At 34.5% G+C, this 19846-nt stretch overlaps 2 protein-coding genes across 3 annotated transcripts; one reads left to right on the forward strand and one right to left on the reverse strand.

The window, feature by feature from the left end:
* The first annotated feature begins 3763 nt into the window (after positions 1–3763).
* On the forward strand, positions 3764–11525 carry LOC130648745 (sodium/potassium/calcium exchanger 3-like). The gene is made up of 4 exons (XM_057454825.1): positions 3764–3951; positions 6943–7875; positions 9216–9371; positions 10270–11525. The coding sequence occupies exons 1-4, from the start codon at positions 3798–3800 to the stop codon at positions 11247–11249; spliced, it is 2223 nt and encodes a 740-aa protein (XP_057310808.1). The 5' UTR covers positions 3764–3797; the 3' UTR covers positions 11250–11525.
* Positions 11526–12662: 1137 nt separating this feature from the next.
* On the reverse strand, positions 12663–14284 carry LOC130648748 (uncharacterized). 2 transcript variants are annotated; one of them, XM_057454829.1, is made up of 3 exons: positions 13682–14218; positions 13349–13581; positions 12663–12792 (listed from the first exon to the last, which is right to left on the reverse strand). In XM_057454829.1, the coding sequence occupies exons 1-3, from the start codon at positions 13731–13733 to the stop codon at positions 12742–12744; spliced, it is 336 nt and encodes a 111-aa protein (XP_057310812.1). In that variant the 5' UTR covers positions 13734–14218; the 3' UTR covers positions 12663–12741. The 2 variants fall into 2 exon arrangements, with proteins under 2 accessions (XP_057310812.1, XP_057310811.1); XM_057454828.1 differs by lacking the exon at positions 12663–12792 and having other exon boundaries at positions 12865–13581; positions 13682–14284.
* Between the last annotated feature and the right edge of the window lie 5562 nt (positions 14285–19846).

Below are 19846 nucleotides of genomic sequence, written 5' to 3' on the forward strand. Positions count from 1 at the left end.
AGTTTTCTGTTTGTTTTTAGTTACATATGTAATATGGCGGATGTCACTAAATATATCGCAATACTGAAATGATAACATTCTCCTCGGTATAATAAAATATCCACATAGAATTAATTTTTTACGAAAGTTTTGATTTCTCTTGACTCTGCAAGAAAAAATTGGTGTTCAAGCAAATTTTTTTTTTATATTTAAACTATTTTATCGGTGAAAACTACCAGTTGCATAATACGATAGAGAGTTAAAATTTGTGTATTTTTAGAATTTTTCCCACCCGTCTATTAATATGTCTTAAACAAACAAACAAAGAAACAAATAAATAAACAAACAAGCAAGCAAGAAATCCAAAAGCCACCAAAAGCAAAAAGACTCCAAAATTTATTCATTAAGACTACCTTCTATTAAACTTTCCATTTTCTGAATTGTCGGTCATTAAAACATTTGAATGTATAAAACCCTAAAAAAGTTGACGCGTCTTAATTTTTAAAGCTGCTAAATTTCAGACGTCAAAGGTTGGGTGGGATGGAAAAAACGGGGAGGATTTCGTGGTGATTTTTGCTATACTATATGACACAGAGGTTTGCTCGGTTTGCTCAGTTCAATACTTCATCCATTCGATTTCCTAAGTTAATAATAAGTTAATAATACAACCTTTATCGCAACTGTCTTTAGATTGGGATGAAGTAATACCACAAGAGCTACAGTTAAGATGGAAAAGTTGAAACATTTCATGGCATTAATGGTAGATGTTAAAATTCCAAGATGGTTAGGAATTACAAAATTTGACACAAATCTACAGATTCGCCTGTTTTCCGATGCATCAAATACAGCCTACAGTGCTGTAGCTCACTTAAGGATTCGGCGCAAAGATATAAAACGACGTGCCCTTTCATCATGAGAGAAAGTAGATTAGCGCCTTTGAAGGGTTTACTTACGATACCAAAACTCGAACTTTAAGCAGCCATAACCGCTTATTGGTTGAAAACAACCATACTGGAAAGGTTATATGTTAACATTGTCAAAGTTAAGTTTTGAACAGATTTCGAAATTGTGTCAAAAAACATAAATCGCAGGCGAGATTTCCACCTTTACATACATAGAGTGAATTAAATTAGAATAGCCAAAAGACCCCTATCAGCGACATCGTCTTCGTCCAAAGTTCAACAATGGAATGTACCTCAACAATTTTTGTACGAACAAGAGAAAACTTGGCCGGTAAATCATGAGAATATACCCAGTGAAACCGACACAGAAACCGATAAAGAAGAAAATACTGTGTTTGCATTAAATCAGGCTTTATCCACAGTTATTATTAAATAGGAGCCTAATTCATCGTGATAAATATTGTTATGTCACATTACTTGGATAACAAAGCTAAAACGCAAATTTATTAAGTCAAATAACAATAAAGGTAAAATAAAGGAGCATGCACAGACAATATCGTATCCTGAAGAACGGATTTTGTTGATCAATAGGCACAGCATATCACCCAAGAGTTCACTATAACCGTTAAGGCCAATCTGTGTAAATGATATGCTAAGATGTGTTGGACGGATAGGAAAAAGCAGATGTTGTATTCGGTAAGAAACATCAAATTATACCGTCCCCTAAACATCATCTATCATTTATTATAGTCATGCACGCACATGTCACCATCGCACATAGTGGAAGAAATCAAACATCGATTGTACATGAAAAGTTCTGGATTATAAGAGGAAAAGAGTTCGTGCTAAAATGCCTATCGAAATGTTCACGGTGTATAGCTTTGAGAATGAATCAATGATTGGTTCACCTGAGTTTACATCCAGTGGAATTGACTATTTTGTACCAATGTATGTGAAACTAATGTCAAGTAGTAAATCAACACACAATGCACGTGTAAACGTTATGGAGTATTATTCACTTCCCTAACGACTATAACAGTGCATTTAGAAATACCCGGATATTAACGAACTGACAGCTTCATTCTCGCGCTGATAAGATTCCGATGCTGAAGAGGCAACCCACATGTCCTTTGGAGCGATAATAAAACGAATTTTGTTGGAACTGCAAGAGAAATAACGAAAGAACAAAAAAACTTGATCAAATAAAGATTTCTAGCGAATTGTTGAAACATGAAATCGAATGGAAATTCAATCCATGCTTGGGAATCACTCGTCAAAGTAACAAGAAGAGCATAAAAAGCAATCATGAAAGACAGGAAAGTCAAAGAAGAAGAAGTCCTCGTAACAGTTCGATCAGAAGTGGGATCCATTGCAAACTCTAGACCCCTAACTTCATTAAGCGACGACATCAAAGATTTTAAAACAGCTGTTACACTAGATCACCTTCTGTTGGGCAGACTGTCAACGAATGCTAATTTTTCTGAAGCAAATGAAAGAGATTTAAACAGTAGAAAAAGATGGAAGCAAGTACATGCTGTGACTGGAATGTTTTTAAAAAGATGAATTAAGGAGTATTTACTGACATTAACCATGCGACCAAAGTGGCACACCAATCAGAAAAATAATAATGTTGGAGATTTAGTTGTATGTTATGACAAAATGAAAGCAAAAAGCCAGTGGCCGTTGGGCGGAATAACCAAAACAATACCCGGAGATTCAATCCACCCTTAAGGCCATTGATGGGTTGTGCTTATAGAGTGAAATCTCACGAAGGGTGTTTTACTAGACCAGCTGTTTTGTTAGCTGTTTTGAAAGAAGCAGCACGTTGAGTATGTAACGGAAAGTGGATGACACCATTCTTCTATCAAATCCACGTCATGCTAAGTGCGACTACAGATGGTTTCATTCATGTTGAAATTATACTTGTGTTTACATTTTTTCGGGGTCGACCGGTAAATATTGTTGTTAGTCATCCAGGAGTTAACACTCAGGATTGTAAAATATCATTTCCACCACTTAACATTACATTTCATTATATTCATGCTTGCCGACGTTTTGAGACACGATATCACGAAGAAACGACGTGGTTGAGCCAACACGACGTAATTAAATCCAGACGACGTGGTCGAGTCAAGACGATCTGATCAAGTTCGAAACGACGCACTCAAGTTAAAACGATGTAATCGAGTTAAACCACGTGATCAGATCAAGGGTACGTAATCGCGACGTGCGGCGTTCTTACCGAGAATTATCATCTGTGGCGCGTGGCCTTGTGGTTATGGCATTCGCGTCGTAATCACAAGGTCCGTGGTTCGGTCTTACAGCGCGGGCATGTTCACCAAGTGCCTTTACCACAGCTACGGGTCAACCCATGCCATGTGAGGAAATCGGGTAGGTATCGCCGGTAAATACTTAATGCATACATTCCGAACACAGGACCCACATTGATAATAGTGTTTCCAACACAGAAGTGGCTATATCCTGTATAAATATTCGGAATAATAATAATAATCGTTCGAATGGAATTCTCCCTGGGGGGAGTGTCTAGAGTAATGTCACAAAGTCTCAAACCCCGTATGAACAGCGGATTATTATTTTTCACCACGATAGCGCTGGTACTTAGAAAGAAGCTCTAATTTTTTTAAAGCTTACCTGCTGTCTAGGCAATCGACTGCGCTGTATTAATCTGATGCTATCTGCTTGGAACACGCAGTATACAAGGTGATGACTATCGCCACAAGGGCAAAACATATATGTCCTCCTTGCGACACATTTTTTTAATCACACTTACGAAATGTCATTGAATAAAAAGCTCGTTCCCAGGGCCTTTTGTTTCTTAAATTGACGTCAATAAAATTTCGGATCACGTATTCCGACGTTCCGGCGGGGTTGAACGTTTTACTACCCTAGGACGAAATGGAAATAATCCATGCGACGGAGCGCATTGTGACACAACGTTACACTTTTGGACAATGTGGTGAGGACTGCACAGTCAAATGGTCAAGCCAAGTGCAACAATGGCGCAAATGTTTTCGTCCGGATGAGCGAGGTTTGATTTTGTGGGAGGAAGGTGAGACAAGAGAATGAGGGCAAACTGGTTATTCTTACTTTGTTAATTAAAAAAAGCTTTTCCTCTTGTCAAAGTGTAGCTATCGCCTTGTTTTCTTAAGCTTGGTTCTCACTGAGCTAACGATGAGCTTACCATAGTTGATAGTGCGCGTGATGCGCTAGGACCTTAGCCCATGGTGTGAACGTAAAAGTACCTGCTTAGCTCACAGCTGAACTCATCATTAGCTCATCGTTAGCCGATTTTTTTTAAATCAAAATTTTTGATATAGCTATATATTTTTTCCAGCTAGCTAGCTGGAAAACTAACAGTTAGATAAGCTCATTTTTTCAGCAATCTTCAAAGGAAGCGGACATAAATTGTGCTCAAAGCGATTTATGTTTTTAAAATTAGTTGTATGTTTTGTTGTGTGAAAGGTCATTTTAAAACTAAAATGGCCGACAATATTAAAAAAATGACTTTTGGAGAAGAGGAAGAGTTGGCGTTCAATGTGAAAATATTTCCCTGCCTTTCTGACCAAAAGTTGTTTCCTTTATCGTTATTTTGGTAATTCCTTTCTTTCCGGGCTACGCTGTCTTCTTCTTCGAAGTATATAGTAATAAGACTTTTTTTCTATCTATCTTTTTCATTCTTTCTTGCATTATAGATGAGTTGCAGCGTGACGTAGTTGTTTTGATTTTGCGTCTTAAACAATGGACATGCGTGTGCATACAGGCGAGAAATATTAAGAACAAACTGCAACGATCGAATATATAAATCAAGTTAAAAGAGCAACTTACATTTTGAACTAATTAAAACCTGATCTTCAGAAAGACAGTTAAGAAAAACCAATTCCGGCTTTATTTTGATCGTTTATTTTTTAAATTTATAAATTAAAAGAACTATATAGTCAGTTTTCTTTGTGTGGTCTTTTTTTATTGCCTGTTAAGATGCGCACACATATACGGAACTTTGTAAACATTCACAACATATCTATATTTGTCTACAAAAGACCTAACGATGCACTGTAGTGTGAACGTGAAACGAATACATGAGGTACTCGTCGCTCAAAAATTGAAATCGGCTAACATATGCGCTCTATGGTTAGCTCATTGTGAGCCCATAGTGAGAACCAAGCTTTAATTTTTGTGAAACCTACGAAAAATGTCAAAACTTTTAAGGGATTTAGCTACACCTTCACCTAGGATGTTTTTGCTTATTATTATGTAGCGTAATAAATTGTAAGTCTAAGTATTGTTTTGTGGTTAATTGCTCTCGTTCCCAACGAAAAACAAGTTAAAAGTAAAAAAAATTAATTCGATTTTAAGGCCACCATCAAAAATATGTTATGTTCGCGTCCTGAAGACCCTGCAAAATGAGTTGGCCGCTTTGCCAGGCATATGTTTTCCTAGGATTTTAAGATCAGAGGAAGTAAATTCGTTCCCAGGGCCAAAAAACAGTATAAAGCCACCAGACATCGTTTTGCAGATCCTTTTCCACCGCCCTGTAAACTGTCAGTAGCCACAGGAGTGCCCTAAAAGAATTAAATTTTACGGGAATTAATTTTCATGAGTTTTTGTAAGTTTTGCGAAAATTATCTCTTGTTAAATTTTTTTTTTTTTGGAAAAATGTCTTGCTAAAAATTTTTTCAGGGTTTTTCCCGACTTGTTGACTCGGGTTTTTATTACCAAAGGTGAGTCGATCAGAGGGCGCGAACATAGCATATTTTTGATGGCAGCAGAATAAACTGGGGATAATTTGGCAGAATACATGGAATCAGTCCCCATATTTACTTGCATGCGCATCTAAGTTATTACGTAATGCCTGATGTGCGCACACATTTGAAGGTAAAACAAACCAAGCGGACATGGAGGAAAACCTTCAAAACAAACAAAATCCACAATAAAAACGTGGGAGCAATTTAGGTTTCAACATTTATTCACAATATGTTTTAACTGCATAAACCCTTGTGAATCAAACATTCAGTCTCTTTTCATTATTCCAAGGAGTATTGGCTGTTCGTGCATCCTGTAACACAGCAGTTAGTTGATTTCTTTCTTTTCTTCGCTGTGCTAGCCATATTTTTTGCAACACTAAGGTTTTCGTTACCTCCATTCTTAGGCATGCATCTATTTGGGATAGCATTATGTAATGTTAAATGATGCGCACGCAGGAAAAACATGCACTATGATTGAGTGTATTGGGTGAGGATGCTAGGCTGGAGAGAAGATACGGTCTCATACTCATGTACGTGTACCTATATTAATTCACTCTTCTACATTCTCTCCCATTGAGCAAGCAATTGCAGCCACAGTTGAGAAACCAAGTCAGACATCTTCCTACTTATATGTGACACATTGACTTTTGATTGGCTAACTGGCGCATGCCTATTAGGGGTTTAGTTCATCAAGATCCATCAGGTTTTTTTATGCAAATTTGGAAATTTGTGAAGTATACCACAATGTGAAGCTTAGGGTCTAAGATTTAATGCTGGAGCCCGAATGTAGGCTACACACAAAAGGTAAAAAATCGCTATATTTGTTCTGAAATGATGGGAAAATGACACAACAAAGCTATTTAAAAGGCAAACTATGTGAGATCAGTAGCGAAAATATTAAATCATTAGTCAATCAACCAGTATAAAAATCCACTTACAGAGAAGAATGGAAAGAAGACACTACAAAGCTTAGAAATAAATTTCACGGCATTTAATGTGTACACTATATTTATAGAAAGTTACATTATAATCATGGTTGGTAATTCCAAACTTTTTTGTTTCCAAAACTTCGTAGCAATACAAGATTGCAAAGAATTTTCATAAAAACTACAACAAATTTTATTTTTATTAACATGTTTCGACTTTACCAAAGTCATCTTCAGAATATTATACAGAAGTTAGTTACATACAATCAATCAATAAAATGACTTTGGTAAAGTCGAAACATGTTAATAAAAATAAAACGTGCCGTAATTTTTATGAAAAAACTTTTTTTGTAATTTTTAATTCTCATTTAGGTTACAATATACAAGTCATGAGAAGCTTTTTAAAGACATCAGTCTTGCCATGTTTGTTGTTGTTGGCATGGTCTGCAAACGTTGTTATTTCAAGCAACAGTACAAGGAAAAGCTCAATACAAACCAAGAATGACAATCTTTTTGGTAATGTTAACAGCAACACAAAGCATGACAGTCGACAAAATGGAGACAAGGATATAAATCATAAAACACTTACATTACCACAGAACAACAACCTTAAGAGAGACAAAAAAATTCAGAATGCTGATAATCTTAAATTCAAGCAAGTTGGTACTATCAGCAAACAAAATACCACCTGCTTCAAACCAACATTAGAAAACTTCCCAAGGGACTTATTTTCCGATAAAGATCGAAAGAATGGCGTTATAGCATTGCATGTTGCAATATCTATCTATTTGTTTTCAATTTTAGCTATGCTAATACAAGCGTATCTGATGGGTGCCATCAAAACAATGGCAGATAACTTCCGAATTGCATCAGACTCTGCTCGAAATACCATAACTGTTGTTGCTTCCCTGTTACCAGAATTTTGTTGTTCATTGATTGGGATTTTTGTATCAAAAGGAAACATAGGAGCTGCTACTGTGATTGGTTCATGTGCAGCTAACAGTTTGCTAACACTTGGTGTTGTAGGATTACTTATCAGTGAACCCGTCAAATTAAGTTGGTACCCACTCTGGCGTGACAATATATTTTACATGGTCACTGTGACTATATTGCTTTGGACATCATATGATCATGAGTTGAGATGGCAAGAGTGTTTGTTTCTTGTTGCAGTTTATTTAGTTTATTTGCTGATTATAAATTTTAATCATAAAGTGGAACGTGGTGTGCGAAGAATTGTGTTAATTTATAGAACAGGTGATGATGAGCAAGAGGCAGACCAGGAGTTAGAGAAAACTCCTAGAATAGGTATGTTTGTTGGTTACCATTTTTTATCACCTAAATGCTTATCACTAATGTTTTTTTGTAAATAACCAATGGTGTTTGTGAATACAGATTACAAATTTTAAGTCAGTGAGTTATGCAGCAGCAGCAACTATGATGTCTTGTTAAAGACTGATGATCTTGACTTCTAAACTACATTTGAAGTGTAGCCTTTATTTGGGGATTTTTAATTTTGCTGAGATAAAAAAAATATTTGGCCTTTTAATTCCTAAAATTTTTGATTATGGACAAACCCTGTTGTATACAAGAAACCGGAGGAGATCTGAAATTCTTTAAATGTAAAATCTTGAGAACGAAAAGAGCTTTTCTAAAAGGTTTAAAAAATCATGTTAACCAACTTTTAAGCTCTATAATATAAGTCCAACATCATTTTATACATTGGGTTTCTTTTAAATGCAAGAGTAAGTGTGTAAAAAAGAGTTCACAAATTTAGTAAGTGCTAATTCGGGTAAAGATTGGGCTTTCTGTTCAAACAGTCCAAGAATGGCAATTCCAGTGAAAGTTTTTAATATAGGCAAATAACAAAAGCATAAATTGGATTATTCGCTCTGTTTAAGTACTATTTCATGAAAACCCAAAATCACACCAAAACCTCATTCACATGAATAATGTAAATTTTTATGAAGGTCTTCCAACAAAATTACGTAAAAAAAACTTTCCTAACGTGAGGATTTGTTCATATGTTACATATATATATAGTTTTGTTCAGATGCAAGTCTCTTACATACCTCGCATAATTTTTTTTTCTTTTTTTTTTCTTTTGATTTATTCAACATAATCAACAAATATTACTGTTGTTGTTGGTGTGTTAAGATGGAGACCTTTGTCACCTTTGTCTAAGAATAGCAAATGAAACACGTCTTAAAAAGAAATCATAGATTAGAGCTATACAAGATTATGTCTTCTTGCAATTAGGGACAGTCAGCATTTAATAGGTCTTTTCCTTTAAACTAGGATTTTATAAGAAGAAAATCAGCTTCAAAAACTTTAAGAAAATCCCCAGCCTCAGTCTGCCATTCAACATCCAATTTTTGGAGTCCTTGATACATTTACAGTAATCAGTGCTTTATTGTTTTGAAATTAAAAGCTTATAGTGTTTTATGTTTGGTGGACAAAACGTGAATTTAATAAGAATGAGACTCCATTGATAAATACTTCCATTGCCTAACTTAAAATTTTCTCGAACTTTTTTAAATCCTACTTGAGGTTCTGCTCAAGCGGCAGCTACAGTATTTTCAAACATTCTTGGAAATTTTATTCTATAAGATGAAACATTGTTTAAAGTGTCATGTTATGTTATTTAGAGCGGCGGAAACTTTTTGAGCGAAGATCATCAAAACCAACTACTTTTGTTGAAGAGACTATACCGGAAGAGAATTCAGACGACATCAACGGTGAGCATCTTGACGATCCATTGGACATACCACATGATCCTGATACAATCAGTCTGCAAACTGAAGGTAAGAGAAAAAATCTTTAAAAACATTTTTGCCTGCCCAGTTTGTTAACATATCGCCATTAGCCAGCTTTAACTCTACAATTTGAAACGTCTTTCCAAAGCTTCTTAAACCTCTAAAATCAGGTTTTTTAAATTTCTGTTCTTAAATCTCCTCGGTTTTAATTTTACAACATGTTGCACGTTTTTATTTTTTTAAATATATAGATATGTTACATTCGTACAGCAATAATCCAATCACATTTAAAGTCTTTTCAACGCTTCTCAATTTTTTTTATAAAAGCATCATCATCTTATAAAAGGTTAAAAATTCAAATCAAAATTCCTTACATCTCCTCACATTTGTCTCTGTAAAAAGAGTGGAAACGAGTCCCCATGTAAAGTGCAAATCCTCCCACTCTTGTAGCTAGTGTACATCTCGATAAAAAGGAGACATAGAAAACTAAAGCATGGAAAAATTAATGCCATGTGCAATGTAATGCCGACTTCCTTAAAATCAGCGTTTTCTCGTTCGTGAATCTTACTAATTACAATAATCTGAGAATTTCAAACTTAACTTTCAATTGTATAATTAGTCATCGTTGATAAAATGTTTTGACATTGAACAGGCTTTGCTCACGCGTGCAGCCAACTGCCCTCAAAAGTCATGTAACTTTAATCTTGTTCTACGAAGTCTTTAATTATTTTCCTAATAGCCAGTCCCATGATGAAATATTTGATCTGAACTTAGTAAGTACATATTAGTAAATACAGAATGTATTCATCAGCTGAAGCTAAAAAAAATTTAGTATCAATTTTTTAGTTTTGTCCAACTTACCTTTTTCTGGAAAGAAGTTAAAAATTACTTCTGAAAGTATTTGCTAGAATTGAAACGAAAACTTGAGTTAACACGATTTTTCCAGGTGTTCCCGATCATTACAACAGTCGTGAAGATCGAATATCTCTTTGTACCGAAGATGGTTATACATCGGGCGGTGGCTATGGTTACCATTCCGACGGAGGTTATTTGTCAGAACGAGGCTACTTATCGGAAAGGGGCTATCATTCTGAAAAAGGATACGGTAGCATTAATTATAATTTCGATGCAAAGGAGGGTTACGCTTCAGAGGGAGACTACCTGTTCTCCACCTCTCCAAGAAGTCATGATTATCACGTGACCAGGTTTGCACGTCATGCGCAGCGTGTGACGACACGCATGAAGAGAAGATTAGTTCAAGGATCGTTCTTCATGACGCTCAACATGGATCATTACATTGACGGACCCTTGTCTCCGTTCATTGTCCCCGAAAGATGGTACATGAAAATCCTATGGGCGTTTAGTATACCGGCTATATGTGTTTTTCATATCACTATACCGGATTGTCGAAAACCAACATGGCGGGCGTACTATCCGTTGACTATTTTATCGTGCACCGTATGGGTGGCTTTACTGTCTTATGCCTTGGTTTGGATAGCAGTAGAGATTGGGTATGTGTGGAAGGTACCAGACTCCGTGATGGGATTTGCTTTTCTTGCCACCGGGTTGTCGTTTTCCGAGATTGTGGCAACGTACTTGCAAACGCAGGCCGGACACGGATACAAAGCGGTATATAGCATATACGGTAGCAACGTTTTCAACATCACGATTAACTTGGGGTTAGTTTGGTTAATCAAGAGCGCCATTCACAATCCGTACGAGTTGAATAACGGGTCGATTATTTTTGTAAATTTATGTCAGCTGATTATCGTTCTCACGCCGTTGTTGTTGCAGTTCACTAGATGGCGTTTAAACAAGATTCTGGCTGTTGTGTATTTATTTTTATACTGTTGCTTTACAACGATTGTTGTTTTATTGGAATACGACATCATTGGAGAATTTAATCCCCCGGTTTGTCTCGATTAGTTGACTCGCTTTTCCCGTCTGGCGTTTTGTTAGTCCAAGTTAATAAGATTAAAGAACGAACATAGGAGAAAGAGAATGGAAGTAAAAAAACAGCTTAAACGCTGTCTCATGTTTCAAAAAAAATTTATTTATAAGATATTTTTATGGAGAGAAATTTATTTAATTTTTTTATTAATGTCAACAACACATGTAAATAGCTAAAATTTTTAAACTAACCTCTTGACATCGTCTCGATATTTGTTCGAAAGCCTAAAAGAAACTTCAAAATTATTTACATGTTATATTTTTACCTTTTGTAGTTATTTTTGTTCTTCTTTTGTAATTACATATAAATTTATTATTTTTATATAAGTTCAGTTGTTTTGTTAATCCAACTTTACTGAACACGTGACTAATGCCGAGCAAATCAGAAAATTGTTCGTGTAGGATTTCACTTGCTCGAATCTATAAAGATGTCGCGCTCTAAAAAATGGGACTCTGCTAATCATGATTTTTCGTCATTGTCAAACTGTGAAAAATTTGCATCCATTCTTTTTCGTAACTACTCGGTGTTTTTCGTAACCGTTTGGATTTTTTTCGTTCCTACTCGCTTTTCCTAAAAAATAAACTGTTTGTCCGTTACCAGATTTTTGTCGGAATTAGCTCATTGGATTTTTCCTGATTCGTTGCACAAAGATAGAAAACAATAGACCCTCGAATGTAACGAAGTCGGTTTTTTAGAAAAAATGTACTTTTTTAAAAATGGCGGATTTATGCGCAAAATAAGTCAAAACTGAGGATAGTGGATAACAATGCTGGTTTGACATGTTTTAAACCACATAAATTTAGCGTAAATTGTACGTTACAATGTAAGAAAATTTGGTCGAAAAAGTTTTTGGCTTCCGCAGTGTGTTAGTAATGCCGGGAAATCTGTACCAGTAAAACTTAATATTCACTATCCATTCATTTTATGATTTTTGGGACTCTTCTCTGACGTAATGTTTTCTAACCTTCTTTGAAGATATAAGCATTATCACAACCTCGTTCCCAGGGCATTTTGCGTTGTGCCCGTAATTACGGCTCAGGGACTAGAAGAGCCTGGGCGCAAGATTGGCATCTTCAGTCTACATTGTTAAAACATCGCACATAGCTCCACTGTAAAGTGTTTTATACGTGCACACAAAATGTTGCGTAGCGGTATCTTTTCAATTTAAAATTTGTGAAGGTTTGTAACATAAAAGTAATATATTGTGCGCAATGTTAAGATATTTCACAGTCGCAAGCTTCTTGAAAGTTTATAAACTGCATGAGTAAGAAAGTCATAGGCATAAGAACTCGGTTCTATATGAGCAGATTCCTTAAAAAAACACGTATAAAAAGATAAAAAGAGAGTTCTGCTAATCTGTATCAAAACACTAAGAAACACAAATAGGATTAAAAAAGATGAAGTAAAAACATTAAAACAAAATACAAAATTTGTGTTGTTCTGTTTTCGTTTGATCGCAGCGATAGATTATCCAAACATTCCGGATGTATTGCAGAGGTCGCTCCCACAACATTGAGTCTAAAAAAATGAAAGATTAACGATATGTTTGTATTTTTCCTGAACGCGTTAAAAAAAAAATAAGTAAAACTATTTAAGATAATAACTTAATTTCCCCATGTATAAACTTTTGCGCTTTCGCGTAAAAAACTTCGTTATTACGCGACATTTAGTACAACAGTTACGCGCGAATCCATCTATAACCTATGAAAATCCCAAATTTTAGTATTTTTCTTGTTATTTGACGTACGAGTAAGGTAATAATGCTTATTTTAGTAATAATAATTTTTTAATATGGAATAGAAAATATAAAGTCTAAAGCAAAATTCTATAATCTCTTAAAAAACACTTGAATACAAGAATCTGATTATATGGTCAGCTTTTTGTTTTTGTAAGTATAGTATCTATAGCATACTTAAAACAAAGGGGTTTTGGAAGCATTGCTTTTTTAAGTTGTTTCGTTTTTACAAAAAAAATAGCATATGAAAATATTTTTACCTTGACTTTTTTGGATTACATAAAAAACTTGAATCTTAAAAAAACTTGTATAAAATACAGATAACGAGTGTCTACTCACATTGCAGGAACTGATAAACAGTCGTCTACTTTTTGCTCGAATCCGATTACACGTTTGGTGACAACTTTGCATGTCTTTCTCACAACCGTATGCTTTTGTAGTGATCGTTCCGAACAATGTTGACGTTGTCACCGTACTTGCTAAACAGACAGTTTTACCGTATCCACATTCCAATCGACGAACATGGTAAGTTCTTGATGTGATAGCACCTGCGTAGCATCTCAAACAATATCCTATAATAGATAACCAAAAATTGTCCAGTTTTTGGAAAGTTGATTTCCTTTCCTGTTTCTATAACAAATTATGTTGTCTGTTATCAAAAGCATATTTTACCTGTGTTTACAAAAAGCAAGCAAACAAATAACAGGTGAAATCTTATGTCCATGACTGCCCAATAACAATCTTATTTCTTTGAATAACTTTTGAAAGATATTTAAAAAATATCATCTTTCCCGCTTTTTTATAGGCTGTAAAAATCTTCCTCTTTCTCTTTCGTTTCTTCCGCTTTTATTTCATTACTTCTGAGTAAGTTAACAAATGACCACAAAGCGACCAATAAAAAACGATCATTGGTGCCTTTAAAGAGTGATCAATGTATTATTGCGCTGTGGTGTATTTTCGCTCTTCACATACCATACCTTCTTCAACAACATCTTTTGAACAACAAAACATAGATTTTTTTAAAAAAATTTTAACTTCCTTTCCACTCTCCTGTCAGGACTAGAAAATATAGAACCGTAACAGTCAGACAAAAGGCCAAACGACAGCTACTATTATAAAGACTAGGTCGTCAACAGGTGGAAAAATCCGCGGGGTCGCCCATCTTTTTTATATCGCATTACGTGTTTCCATAACAGATAGACAAACAGACAGACGACGGCTATAATTATAGAGACTAGTCGGTGGCCCGTGGATAAATCTATCCATCCTTTATGTATCGCATTTCGTGTTTCCGTAACACGACTTTTTACGTAACTGCAAGTAATCATAACTTAGCATGCAAAACCGACTAAGAACAAAAAATATCGTTCTTTCAAAACTGAATTTTACAATGAATAATATAAATATTATTATGTCATGAATGAGCAAGTTTATTCTATGCTACATTTCGACAGCTACAGCTGTCATCGACGGGTAATGGATTTTACAACTTGCCAAAGGCTGACCGGGTCGTTTGAGTAAAAAAAATTAAGAAGTTAGTTCTGTGATAAAGGTTTGTAGGGTCGGAAGGTTATTATGGAAAGGAAACTATATTGCTTAGCATAGCTTGAATTGATAAGTATTAGCTTGAAGGCTAGATATTAATCAATTTATAAAGGAAGCAATAAAAGGTTTTTATTGGTCGCTTTGTGGTCATTTGATTACTCGGTTCTTACGAAGTTGAAACCGAAGAGAAGAAGGACAAAGAGGAAGATTTTTCTACAAGTCGTGAGAAAGCAGAAGAGAAGAAATTTTCCAATTTCTTTTTTCTTTCTTTGACTCAAGATGTAACAGCTGCTGCAATTTGAATATACACCCTTCATATCTTGCTTCCCAAAACCTCTCTAATTCTTACATATACTATGGATTTACAAATTTTTCTTTTAGTCCCTTATTTTGGTCTAAAATTATCCCTTGTTGAGCATTTTAAATGCTGATTTTTGCCTGTTTCATGGCTTTAATAATTGACTTTCAATAAAACACGAAATGTTGTTACATTTATTTTATTATGGATTCCGTGGTACTTCATGAATATTGTTAACTTAAAAATCTTCTAAGAAACAAACAAACACAGAAAACAGACAAAAATGAAGCATAGCAGCACATTTTGAATGTTTTTGTGGTAAAAGAAGAGACTGAAATGTTAGAAGAACGCTTTGTTGTAATCAAATGGAATTGCGGCTAAGTTATTGAAATAGTCAAGACTAGTTATCGTTGCTACCATCTTTTACTCACAGAGAGACGACGAGCACTTTAATATAAAGATTACATATTGTTTATAAGCAAGTGAAATCAGGCTCGCATATACTTTTGCAAAAAAAATAATTAGGTTTAGAGTATAGTTACATTATGCTGTATTTTTACCTTTAAAAGAACGGCATTAAAACTAACTGTATAATCACACAAGAAAAGTGCAGAGAGTATAATGGTGTTAAGTGGGTCTTAACGTGTTTAAGAAATTAGAAAGGTCTGTGTCTAATAAAAATATCCATGACACAAGAGAAAAACATAAGACGGATTCACCAAGACTAGACAATATTGCTAGCATACACATCAGGTTTAGATATGAATTTTCATATCTAAACCTGAATATGCATAAAAAAGTTATGCTTATAAAAAAACCTGTATTCCAAAAACTTTTTTATCCGTTAGAGAAGAATCAATAGCGAACTATTCTTATCACTGTGACCTTCTATAGACTCAACATTGTCGAAGCGACCTCTGCAATACATCCGGAAAGTTTGGATTTGTTCTGATCAAACAAAATCACAGAAACACAAATTTTATAATACACTGTTTAATGTAATAAATATTCGCTGTTTTTATTCTTATTTCATGTGCTACAATTTTATATTTTCTTTTATTTGTGTTTCGATTTAGTTTATATAACTTTTTTTGTCCCTTTATACAGGTTTGGAAAAATAAAGTTATCAGGGCCTCATAATTTTCTTAGTGCAGCGTATTTACCCCAAAAGAAGTTGCGAAACATTTAATATATGCCACTTTTCTACATTTTTTTGAAGAATAGTTAATTACTTGTATCTTTAGATAAACTACATTTTTATTAAATAACGAAACTTTTTGTTACTAAGATCATGGAACTTCGCTTCATAAAAACAAACAAACACACGAACACAAACAAAAAGAACAGAATGAAGAAGTAGAAACGAATCGTAAAATCTTAATGCTTTTTCGATTGATATAATGTTAAAAATTTCGAAAAAAAAGAGTGTTTTGCTGGCTTTTAAGACACAGCGTAGGTTATTATCCAGCGGACGACATTTCGTCATAAGTAGGAATACTACTGTTTTAGTTGGCTCTAAATTACTAACTTACTATCAACTATTATTAGGTCAACGTCCCGACTCAACAGTCGAGGCAATTATTCAACCGAATCACCGAGGTCATTTTATTTACTATCTGAACCGTGTTCGGAAAAAAATGGCAAAAATCTATGATGGAAGCAAATTTCGGGCGCCCTGGACTGTATGCTTTGTTCCTTAAAGTCTTTTTGGCGCCGGTTGCTAATTTAATAAAACAAAGAATCCTCCCAAACATAACCGGGTTCTTCAGGCAGAAAGAAAAACCAATGACGTAATCAATTATCACACAAAAACAACAACATGTTTATCATTCTTAAATTCGTTTTCGTATTAGGATAAGATCATTCAGCTTTTTTGGGATTAAATTGAGTTAGTTTCTTTATAGAAAGCGGAGCTCAAGCGAATTATCTTACTATGCAAATGTTTTAGTGTTTTTTATTTTTATCATTTCATTTTTTTTAAATACATATCTATAAAATTTGCCGCTCTATTTATTTGACCTAAAATAATTTCAAAGACGGGGAATGAAAACGAGTATTTTTATGATATAATTTTATTTAATCTGTTTATTAGTTTCATTTTTTGTGTGTAATTTTTATATTTCTTTTTATTTAATTCTTACTATTGTGTTGTTTGTCAGTATAAAAATTGCGGAAGACGATGCACGCACGGTAAGTAATAAGAATATTCCTGACTGCACGGTACGTCTGAAAGTAAGACCCTTTTTCTTTTTCCTCTTTTTCTTTTCCTTTTCTTCTTTTTCTCTTTTTTCTTCTTCTTCTTCTTCATCTTCTTTTTCTTCCCTTTCTTCATTTTGTTTTTATGTTCTATATTTAGCACGTTTATTTTTAGATTTTACTCACTCATTTCCATAACACAATGAATACAATTATCACATTAGCTGTTGTATGTGTGGCCTTAGCCGTAGTTCAGGGTAAGAACAATTAAGTAAATTATTCCACAATTATTGGTAAAATGTGAAGGAAGAAACAGGCAATTGAGACAAACTTTAAAAAAAATGTTTTTTTGTTGTTTCTTGATTGGCCTTGAAATTAAAATGACGGAAATAGAATTGTACACAAATATCTATTATCTATTTTGTGCATTTTTTTACACCAGGATTTCTGCAGCTGCTTTGTCAGACGGACAAAAATAGCAGTAGATAAAGGCGTAATGTTTATACTTTGTTATATCCAGCCCTGTTAATGAAATTTGTTTTGTGACAGGGTGTGCAGATATTCATCCTGATTGCAAATCACTTTATCCGAGTATCTGTGGTACAGCCAGAGAGTTATGTTCAAAGACATGCGGAGATTGTCAAGGTAATGCATACATCAAAGTTTATTTATCAGATTATACGACGAAATTTCCGTGCTCCGTTCATTAAAGTTTGGCCAAAACTTGGACAATCAGAATTTTTAACATGTATTTTGTTTATTTTATATAACTACATACATTTAACAAACAATTTAAAAAATATACCTGCAGTTCCGGAACTGTACTTTTGCTATCTGCACTGATGGTGAACAGGAAACGCAACCTCGTCCCCAGTGTCTTGTGGCTCCTAAGCCGTTATTACGGAGTCAACTTTATCAACAAGGCCAAATGCCCTGGAAACGAGGTTGGAGGAAACGCATATGACTTGTAACCATAAGGCTTCAGATTTGAGTCTCACACTTTGCACACTCTGAATATAGTGTTGTCAGCAGATTTGGTGCCAGCCATTGACCCCTGCCCGGTTTGTATGGCAGACAAGCAAGTTGTAACAATGCTTTACTTCTCTCTGGACGTAATGTATCATAGTTAGACGACGAGCAGGAAGAGCCAGACGTTAAGACAGAGTCCCCAAGGACGAAGAAATCCCAATTGCTCACTTACACATTACATTTCATTTATTACTTTAATCCACCTGAATTATCACTTATTGTATACAGCTCATATGGATTATGTTAACTTACACTTCATTTGTACTTTTAGGTGCTTCTGTAAATTTCGGTAAGCCTCTTTTCTTATTGCAATTTTGGAATGTGTCTCAATTCACAATACAATATGGTGATCATTATTTTGCCAATACTCACAACGTTATCATCACCCGCGCTCTCATGTTTTTTTTTAAGACGCGCTATTAGTCAGTGTACACGAATGGCTAAAAAAAGGCTTATTACACAAACAATTATTTTTATCAATAGTGTCTACAATATACGTTGACAATAACTCAACTATTTTTTGATCGCAAGCATTAACTCTGTTATCGTGGCTGCCACAAAATCTAAAATCATCATTCCAATTCGCCGCCTTCTTACAGGTAGTAAGTGGTACGATAATAGATCTAAGAATCGAATGAAAGCCTTAGGGAAAAGTAGGCTTCAGAATATTTTAACCAGATATGGTTTCATAGAATATCTTCACATGAGATTTGAGATGTTGTATGATCATTTTAGGGTGTCAGGACAGTTTATCAAAAACTCTTTGCAAAAGTTTAGTCGAAAGCAAGGCTTGTGGAGAACCCAACGCTCAAGCTTTATGCAGTGAAAGTTGTGGAGCCTGTTAAGCAACACATTTTAAAACGGTAAGATGATATGAAATTTGTTAGAAGAATAAAAGTGTAGCCATTCTCGTTTTAATACTCGCAGAGATATTTAAATAGCGTTATTCTAGTCAACCTGTTAAAATTCATTTTAATTTCCAACTACTAACACGAGTACAATGTCACAAAGTAGGAAATACAGGACAGATATGAAAGAAAAATCTTAGGCATCTGGCAAAGAATTAGTTTATTTCACCACAACATCAGTGACGCTAGGTAGCCTTGCTACACGCCCAGATGGTTGAAAATTAAGAGCTGAGTGAAAGAATTAATTACGATTTAAGCTTTTACCTTTTTGTCTCATTGATATTTTGTTTTTGTTTTCTTCTCCCCCCTCTCGTTTCTCAATAGCGATGTTTGTATGCATATGTTATCGGACAAATTTGTTTGCTTAATGTATCAATGGTACAATTTCGAAGGACTTAATGTTGCTACTTTTTAAATTTGTCCTCGATAACTTTTATATCTCTCTCACAGTAAGAGAAGAAATCTTTGCGACTTTCGCGGAAGAAAGTATCGCTATCAGAACATTTTCCAAACTGCAAATATGGACTTTTTTATTTTTATTCAGGCCTTTTCGTTTTCAAAAGGTTTCCAAAATCTCTTTGGTAAAATGTAAATTAATTTTTGCGAATTCGCATTTTTAATTTATTGCACTAAAGAAATTTTCGCAAATCGGAAACTATTGGTAAATTTCGTGGAATTTATTTTCGCGAATTATGGCAAAATACGCGAAAATCTCTTCCCTCAAGGTAAGACGCTCCATGGTTGCAAAGAGATCTTCAAGTTTATTGTTTATTTTATTTTTTAGGTATAGAGAAGACAACAAAAACATGTATTAGTTATTGTAAATATAAAATTTATCATTTCAAATATACACCTTGCTTT

The sequence above is a fragment of the Hydractinia symbiolongicarpus genome, chromosome 7, assembly GCF_029227915.1.
Source record: "Hydractinia symbiolongicarpus strain clone_291-10 chromosome 7, HSymV2.1, whole genome shotgun sequence".
NCBI classification, from domain to species: Eukaryota; Metazoa; Cnidaria; class Hydrozoa; order Anthoathecata; family Hydractiniidae; genus Hydractinia; species Hydractinia symbiolongicarpus.